This window comes from Montipora capricornis, chromosome 14 (genome assembly GCF_036669925.1).
Source record: "Montipora capricornis isolate CH-2021 chromosome 14, ASM3666992v2, whole genome shotgun sequence".
In the NCBI taxonomy this organism is placed as follows: domain Eukaryota; kingdom Metazoa; phylum Cnidaria; class Anthozoa; order Scleractinia; family Acroporidae; genus Montipora; species Montipora capricornis.
Window position 1 is genome coordinate 43,171,700 of NC_090896.1, and position 9,787 is coordinate 43,181,486.

The following is a 9,787-nucleotide window of genomic DNA, read 5'->3' on the forward strand; positions in this document are numbered from 1 at the left end:
TGGTCTTCGGTCTTTATTTTCGGGGTCTTCGTTTTCGATATTACCCGTTCCTTACTCATCTCTTGGAGTGGTCGACCTGACTTCACAGCTCTTAATTAATTCCAATACCGACATTCAATTTCCGTTTTTGTAGACAATGTATAAAGGTAAGTGGAATCATTCAACTGAACAATCAAGACTCCAGTAAATAGACTCAATAGTAGTATATAATGGAATGTGCTACCGAAAAACTATTAACCCGTTTTGGTTTGTTTCTGTATTCACTCATTGCTACGATTTCGATGCTGTTCAAACCGACGAAATCGAGAAGATCATGGAATCGGCAAGAGTAGTATACAGCTGTTTATGGACCCTAAACCGGAAGTAAACTCTACTATGCTTGAAATTAATCATCGTTTCCCACAAACAACCTTTATATTCTAACGTATTTCGAAACCGTTCGAGTTAGGTTTTCATGGAAAGTTAAAGCCTCCAATTTATTTATTTATTTTTTATTTTGGCAAGCATGCAACCGTGGACGATAATCCTGTCGGTGTACGTCGGATCAACCGGGTTGATCTGATCGGCGATCTGATTTTGCAAGAGCCGATACAACATAGGTTTGATTTAGTAATGCACTATATTTTGGCTGGTCAAACCATGCTCGCTGCTCACCAGTTGAATTTTTCTAAAGTGCTCACCGCTCGCAAGACAAATTAGTTACTGCTCGTGCTCGCGAAATAAAACACAGTGCTCACATGCTCGCAAAGACCATTCGATACCCCTTTTTGTACGCCAACATCCATTTACTATATATACGTTTACACAGAAGCAATCCAATGTAAACTTTCATTTAACCTGAAGAACGCTTCTTGGTAAATTTTCCGCTACCCTGCTTCTTATTGAAGTGCGCCTACTAGTCTGACTGGCACCTCCGCAGGTGCCACGATGCGAAACGCTTTCAATTCAACCAATCTGCCACGTCCTGACGTCCAATGCCAAATTACGTCATATTTTCACCCTTTTAATTCCCTCAATGTCAATTTGTTCTTCCAAAAATCAACTGCAAGGTTTTAGCTCATAAAAATTCGTAAAGACTGCGTAAATAACTCCCATCTTCACGGAGGATTATCTCACCTCGTGAGAACTTGAGGTAATAAATCAACAGGAACTCCTGAAACTTCCTGGTCGAAAGGGGTTCGGTACGATGTAGTAAAACACTGTTTCTGTACCAAAACGCGAGCGAAGAACAATTTACGAACTTTCGAGCAATCGAGCAAATTTCTACGAGAATTCGAGCATGCCAGCAATTGCAAAGAGTCTGCGAGCACGAGCAACACCCTCGTTTCCAGGGTCTCTCTTCTCTGCTTCCATTGTCGACAATGAAGGCAGAGAAGAGAGACCCTGGGAACGAGGTTGCACGAGCAAGCGACCACTCGTCTAAAATTTGCCAGCAAATCGAGCAAAGGCCAAATTTTGGGAGCACTTGCAAATTTGAAGGGACCATCCGGTAGCCCTATAAAATATCATGACAGTTACAACTGATTTGAATTCACTACTAAAAGAGTATCGGAAAAATAACAGAATAGACTGTAAATAATAAACTGAAATCTAAAGTGTTTCTTCGCGAATATTTAGAACGTTGGGATCAGGTGTCCTTCCTTTTGAAATTAAAAAAGCTCAGCCTCCCCTAGCCTTACGGACTGAGTCTCTGTTGGAAAATTGCATGTCGTTAGAAATGTTTTGAGGAGAGGAAAGAAAATGTTCTGCGACTGTCTAAAAAAGTTTGTTTGTTAAGTTATCGAAAGCCGATCGTTAACGATAATCAAATGTTCGGGATGCCCGAAACAGGAAGATTTGACGTCGTAATAAAGCAGCCAATGACAAGAGTGGTAGAGCTGCCAAATGTCAAATGTACACTCCAATCGAAGCACGTGTTTCGAAGTTTGTGAGAATCATCACTTCAACGTTAGAGGGCTTCCCGTCTGTAGCTTCACAGCGTCAAGGTAATATTTGATCCTCCAGAGCTGTCTTTTCTGTGTCTTACGGGCAAAGTCCAATATTTCCAGTGTTTCCCTTTTCGTTGTGATAAAATCTAGGTGCGAGTGAATGGAAAAACAATCCTGGGTGCTTTAAAGCGGTGCGTTGTGGGGTATGATTCGTTACGTACTTGCTTCTTTTCCAGAAAATTACGCCTTAGCTGTGAATTCCGTTCGTCACTTGCGACGCATCATTTGAAGCGAGCTTAAAGTGGTACTACGACCAAAAAACAATTCTCGTTTTCTTTGGATTTCAAAACTATGTTAACTGAACACTAACTGACCCAAGTCTTAAGTTCTGATTTTAAAAAGACACCTGTTTATTTTAACTGGAATTTCTTATTTATTGGTCCGCCATTACTAACTTTAAAATATTGAGAGAGCTGGGTCGTGGAGAAAATGACGTCAAAGACTCACTAGTTTAAGAATGCAATGCGTGTGTACGCGGCCGAATTAATATGCAGCACGGGAGTTTCGGGCTTTCAGACTTTTAAACCCGTGTTTTGCATATGTAATAAATTGCGTTTACTCGCTGAAATTTTAAGCTAGTGAGCAAATGACGTCATTTTCTCTAGAACCAACCCTCTGAGATCCAATCGGCCAGTTTTGAACGTGAGTAATGGCGAACCGTGAAATTCAAAACTTACACTCAAAATAAACAGCCTTTGGATAGAACTCAAAGCGCAAAATTTGGCCAGTTAGGTGATAAGCAAACGAGGTATGAAAATCTGAAGAAAAAAAGGAAATGTTCTTTTTATCATAGTACCACTTTAAATTTGACATGTCATGGAGAAAATGCCGAAAACTAGTAATCTACATGACATTTTCAAAGTCTTCAGAGTTGAATTCGCAATTGCTCTAAATATTTAACGTTTTATTTTCAGATGGCATTACATTCGTTTCTCGGTTTGAGTTTACTGAAATCCTGTACCTGTACTTACATGTTCATGGACTAGCCAACTACAAATTCTTGTTTACCGGCGAAAGCCGGAACCTGCGAAAATAAAAACCTTATCTACATGATACAATGCCACAGATGTAATCTACAAACATAGGAGAAAGTTAGTGAACACCGCCGAACTGTTGATTAATCAATCCCTAATTTCAAAACTCGAAGGACAATTGATCTTAACGGTCAAGAAATATATTAGATTTCAGTTTATTATTTACGGTCTATTCTGTTTTTTATAGAAGCGTTATTTTTACTCTTAGTATTTGAATTCAAATTAGTTGTAAGGGGCGGTCGACATATTCACTTTGTCTCCGCTTTACGTCAACTGGACGTTTAGGTCAGACCCCCCTCCCCCCTGGTTAAGTGGAAAGCGTCCAAATTCTTGGTATGTATGAGGTCACTTATCGAGCTGAATTAAGGTTAGATAGTTTTCCATATTGTTCCTGTCAATCAATAGATGAAGATGACTAAGACACAATAGGGCCGTTTATACGAGAGAAAATAAGCCGCGGCTTACTCTGGCCGCGGCATACATAATACGCGAAAGGAACTATTTATACGAGTATAAACTCCCAGGCCAGGATAAGCCGCGGCTTGAGAAAGCCGTGAACGTGGATTTTGTTCCATTTATACGGGGTGTTCGCGTCTTATGTAAGCCGCGGCCAGAATAAGCAACGGCTTATTTTCTTTCGTATAAACGGCCCTAATAGACCATTTCTGTGTTCCCGAAATCCTCATTTTCAAGATGAGGGTTATTGGTCAATCTGTTATGGAAAAGTCTCATTTTCACAACAAAGATTGCACATGTAGTCTCGAAAGTGAGCATTTTAGGGACAAAAGAAAAAAAACAAGTCAGCATCCTCTCCCATAGAGGCTCGATAGATTTAGCTATGATTTTGATTACGGAGGATGTGAAATTAACTCAAGGGAAGCATTTCGTATGAACATTTTCTGCATTTTGTGCACCAGAACAATACCTTAAAGAAGGGCCTGGTACATTCCGGAAAATATTATGATGTAACCTACATTAGAAGTCTTAGAAGCCATTGGCAGCTTGATTTCATTTAATAACTAATTATGGATAATACATACATGTAAGGTAACTTAATACTGAGCTTAGGTTTGTGTTATCCATTAGGTCACAAAAGTTCTATTTTCAGTTGATTGAGACCAAAACGTTTACAATATTGTATTTGGGTCTAGTGGGACTGTATTTTCAATAACGACAGAAAAAAATTAGTTGAGGTAGCATCAACATGTCTAATGACCAGCTTGGTTAAGTAAATGTAACAAATATCAGTTCCATTAACTGTGTTCATAAAAACCCAGCAAAGTCTAAGCTGTGTGTAAGTGTAATTTGGTATTTTAAAAGGACTGGTCTACGAGCCAGAAGGCCCATCAAGGCCGGAGCTTATCCCGGTTTCAATGGCATGAAGCGACTAGGAGTATTTCTACTCCTCCCTGGATGGGATGCCAGTCCATCGCAGGGTTACCCCCAGCATTAAATTCGCCGGTACCCATTTATACAACTGGGTGGAGAGAGGCAGCGTGAGAGGGATGTGTCTTGCCCAAGAGCACAACACAATGTCCCCGGCCAGAACCCGAACCTGGACCACTCGATCCGGAGTCGGGCACACTAACCATGAGGCTACCACGCCTCCCGACATTTTAAATAAGCACAATTAAATTATTCAAAAACAAAAAATGTCAAACTCGATTGCAGGACAATATTTGTTAAATAAAAGAAGCATCGATAACCTAAAATGGATCTGTTCCTGTTCTTATAACCATTTGAAAACTGGCAAAATACCACCATATGCAGTTAAAATGGAATGCTGTTGCCAGTGAAACGAGAATTGAGATTTGAATGAGTTAGCGTGCAGGCTTTTGGCGCAAAGGTTGGCCTTTTAGGAGATTCTCCAACCCCTAAGAGGAAACCATTTGAAGATAAAAGGAAATGTTGTAAATATTCCAGCAGATGACAAGCCGATGGCAGGAAAGCCGGCGAGTGAAATCTAAGCAACAAAGATAAACGTATAACTAGATAAAAACCGATCTTCGACAACGAACATATATATTACATCCATAAATACAAAATGGCCGCCTTCTGAAGCCTATGTAATTTAGCCGAGCGTTGAAACCAATCTACAACCCCGTTTCCTGGGCCCAAAGCTCCCAGTAAACCACGTGACAAGCGTTCTGTTCACCGTGAGAGATCCCGCCCGCTAGCCATAAATTGGATCATGACATAAAGTGGTTTACACTTACTTCGTGTAAGCCACACAAAAAGATATATTTAATATGTTTTAAATATGGTTTCTTTTAGGGCCAAAAAAAGGCTGGGCCCCGCTCAGATTGGTCTCCTTTAGGGATTTAACTCAACATTTCCGACGAGCATTCCCATCCCTTCATATGCAAACGTCTCCCCCCTCCCTTCCCCCTTTTTCCCCGGCTATGGTTTAGAGAAATATGAATGTGGCTTAAAAACCTCATTTCCAAGACCCAAAATTTCCACTCTTCTGTCTATTGTCGTTGTCAGGGGTGATCCACAGGTGTCGCAACAGTCCTTTTATATTCTGTCTGACTTGCTAACAAAGGAATGGGTGCACCCATGAAACAGCGCCTTTTTCTTTTAATAAGAAGTAAATATGTGTTTTCACTATCATTTATATATCACTCATCTATCACAAAACTTGACTTTTCGATTAAAGAAATAAATTAAGTAAAGAAAAATTGCCGGAAATTGCTCACCTTCTCCCCGTGGCAACATAGGCATTAGTTTCACGTCGCAGACAATAAGCAGTCGTCCTTGTCTCCTGTATCTCTAATATCACTGTAGATATTTGTGTGACAGACCCGTCTATGACGTAAATGTGGCAAGTCTTTTCTTCCAAGAGGATGAAGGACAAAAATGAAAAAGTAAATAAATAAAACATCCATTTCCCTGATAAAAGGTTAAGCATGGAGCGTCTTTATTTTTTTGTCTTTCCAGGCACATCCTAACTTTGACAGAAGACAACCATCTGATAGAACAACTTCCCCAGTCACATAGTTACTTGACAATGGTGGATAGAGAGTTGGAAGCTCTAGAACAGTGTATGCTAGAGCTTGCCATTGCGATAAGCGTAGGAGACCAGAAAGAGGAGGGAAAGACCTATTTTCGTCGAGGCAAAAATTACTTTGACCTAGCGGACTATCAACAAGCCATAAAAAATTACACCGAAGCACGCAGCATTTTTAAGGAAAACGGCTTCAAGGCTTGGGAAGGAAGAGCCTATGGCAACCTGGGCAATGCCTATGCCAAACTGGGTAGTTTTAAACAAGCCATAGAGTACCATGAACATTGTCTAGGTATTGCTAAAGAAGTAGGGGATAGGGCTGCAGAGGGAGGAGCCTATGGAAATCTGGGCAATAACTATGACGGTCTGGGAAATTTAAAACAAGCCATAGAGTACCATGAACAATGTCTAGGTATTGCTAAAGAAGGACTGGATAGGGCTGGAGAGGGAAGAGCCTATGGAAATCTGGGCAATGCCTATAATCGTCTGGGTAATTTTAAACGAGCCATAGAGTACCATGAACAACGTCTTAGTATTGCTAAAGAAGTGGGGGATAGGGCTGGAGAGGGAAGAGCCTATGGAAATCTGGGCAATGCCTATGACAGTTTGGGTAATTTTAAACAAGCCATAAAGTACCATGAGAAACATCTTAGTATTGCTCAAGAAGTGAGGGATAGAGCTGGAGTGGGTGCAGCCTATGGAAATCTGGGCAATGCCTATGCCAGTTTGGGTAACTTTAAACCAGCGATAGAGTACGATGAACTAGTTCTTAGTATTGCTAACGAAGTCGGGGATAGACCTGGAGTGGGTGCAGCCTATGGAAATCTGGGCAATGCCTATGCCAGTTTGGGTAATTTTAAACAAGCCATAGAGTACCATGAACATTATCTTAGTGTTGCTGAAAAAGTGAGAGATAGGGCTGGGGAGGGAAGAGCCTGTGGCAATCTGGGCAGTGCCTATGCTAATATGGGTAATGTTAAACAAGCCATAGAGTACCATGAACGAGATCTTAGTATTGCTAAGGAAGTGGGGGATAGGGATAGGGAGGGACGTGCCTATGGCAGTTTGGGTAATGACCATGACAGACTCGGCAATTTTAAACAAGCCATAGAGTACCACGAACAACATCTTAGTATTGCTAAAGATATTGGAAATAGGGATTCGGAAGGAGCAGCCTATTGCAATCTGGGCAATGCCCATGTAAGTCTGGCTAATTTTACACAAGCCATAAAGTACCAGGAACAATTTCTTAGTATTGCTGAAGAAGTTGGGGATAGAGTTGGGGAGGGAGGAGCCTATGGCAATCTGGGCAAGGCGTATGCCACTCTGGGTATGTTTAAGGAAGCCATAGATTACCATAAACATCATCTAGGCATTGCTAAGGAACTGGGACTTAAAGCTGGGGAGGGAGAGATCTATGGAAATCTTGGCTATGCCTATGCCAGTCTGGGCAATTATAAAGATGCTATAGAGTATTACGAACAATATCTTAGTATTGCAAAAGAAGTGGGGGATAGAGCTGGAGAGGGAGCAGCCTGTGCCAATCTGGGCTTTACCTATACCAGTCTGGGAAATTTTAAAGAAGCCATAGAGTACCATGAACATCATCTTAGTATTGCCAAAGAAGTGGGAGATAGGGCTGGGGAAGGAAAAGCCTATGGGGGTCTGGGAAATGCATATGCCAGTCTCGGCAATTTTGAGCAAGCCATAAAGTACCACCAAATTTGTCTTAGTATTGCTAAAGAAGTAAGGGCTAGGTTAGTGGAAGGAGCTGCGCTTCACTCCCTAGGTCGTGATCATGAATCGTTGGGTTCCTTGGGTGATGCTCTTAGTTGCTATCTGTTAAGCATAGAACATTTCGATCAAATGAGACTTAGTCTTCAGTCAGAAGATGCTTGGAAAATAAGCTTTCGCCACCTTCATAAGGAAGCCTACGTTTCTTTGTGGAGAGTACTTTTGAAGAATGGAGAAATTGAGGAGGCTTTGTATGCTGCTGAGAAAGGTCGCGCACAGGCCTTGAGGGATATTTTGAACGAACAATACGGCATTGACTCACATTCTTTCTCTGAAGTTGCATCGAAGGAAACCCTCTTATCTGCTTTAGATTTCCTATCCTCACAAACCGCACTGGAGGGAAAATCATCAGCTTTTGGGTACTGAGAAAAGGCAGCAAGATCCTCTTTCGCCAAAAGGAAATCTCTCAAGGAATTCCCGACTTGGTGGTGGAAACCGTTCTAAAAGAGATTGGTGTACGGCATGGCGTCAGATGCGAGGATCGTTCTTTGCATGATCTACGCAGCGATTTGCCCTTGAGCAGAAAATCTAACAGTGGAAAAACCGTCAGATCTTCGAGCTCCTCCATCAACACTTTGCAGCCATTGTACGATGTCTTAATCAAACCAATTGCAGACTTGCTCCAAAGTGACGAGTTAATTGTTGTTCCCGATGGACCATTTTGCTTGGCTCCTTATTGTGCATTGAGTGAATCTATCAGGATCCGCACTGCTCCTTCGCTCACCTTTTTAAAAATGATCGCCGATGCAAGTGAAGATTTCCACAATAAGACTGGAGCGCTGCTTGTGGTTGATCCGTGGTTAAAGGACGTTACTAACGAGGATGGTAAGCCCATTTTGGAACAGTTCCCATGCGCAAAAGAAGAAGTTGAGATGATTGGAGAACGTTTGGACACTGCACCCCTGACTAGAAGAAATGCCACGAAATCTGAGGTGCTGAAAAATATGAAATCAGTTGCTTTAGTACACATTGCAGCGCATGGAGGCCAGGCAACTGGAGCAATTGCTTTAGCCCCAAACACGCAACGGCAATCCTCAATCCCGAAAGAGGAAGATTTCATATTAAAAGTGTCAGATGTTCAGGCAGTTTGTCTACGTGCAAGACTAGTTGTGCTGAGCTGTTGTCACAGTGGCCGGGGAGAGGTAAAGTCTGAGGGTGTGGTGGGAATAGCCAGGGCTTTCCTGTGTGCTGGTGCTCGGTCTGTTCTGGTGTCACTCTGGGCAATAGATGACGAGGCAACGTTACTTTTCATGAGGAGTTTCTATCAACACCTGGTAGCTGGAAAAAGTGCAAGTGCAGCTCTTCACCAAGCGATAAAATCTCTTCGAGAGTCAAAGCAGTATTGCGCTGTAAAGCACTGGGCGCCATTTATGTTAATTGGCGATGATGTCACCCTGGAAATTCGAAGAAAATGGTAAGTGTTTATTAAGCGCAATTCTGAAGAAAAGAATGGTTTATTGTCTAGGATTATACAATAACGAGATTCACTTTGTACGATAAACGTGGTAGGTAAGAAGGTAAGCCTTAAGTAGATCAAAATAAACTCAGTAGCCGCAACAACACCATATATTGAGTTCCATGAAGAGCGTGTTTATACAATCTAAAAACTTGAGGTAATACTTCGACTAATAAATATTAATATTAACAATACATGACTAGTCTAAAACATAATAGGGCTGATATTAGTAATAGAAAGTACCGAGTCAGTTCTGAATTGGACTTGGAAATTATCTTATGTGTAGCTGTCTTTTTGTTAACAACACGAGCAAAAGAATTTATCCCTTTAAGAATGTGTGTGTTGATCCTAGGAGGCGGGTATTTGCCTAACGGCTCAAAACGACTGCTTAATTAAACCCTGAAAGAAAATGTGATTTTTGGTTTTAAAAAATGTACAGAAATACTTCTCGCACTGTCTTGCTACGTAACAATTTACCAAATAGCTTCTATGCATGCTCCTACGAACG

General features: G+C 41.4%; 1 protein-coding gene across 1 annotated transcript in view; it reads left to right on the plus strand.

Annotated features, from left to right (window-relative positions):
- The window catches only part of LOC138032005 (tetratricopeptide repeat protein 28-like), an 8,553-nt gene extending 364 nt beyond the window's left edge, over positions 1–8,189 (plus strand). The window contains exon 2 of the mRNA XM_068879592.1: positions 5,963–8,189. Coding sequence (XP_068735693.1) covers positions 6,033–8,189 — 2,157 coding nt within the window. The 5' untranslated portion in view covers positions 5,963–6,032. The remainder of the gene's footprint in view (positions 1–5,962) is intronic.
- Positions 8,190–9,787: the final 1,598 nt, after the last annotated feature.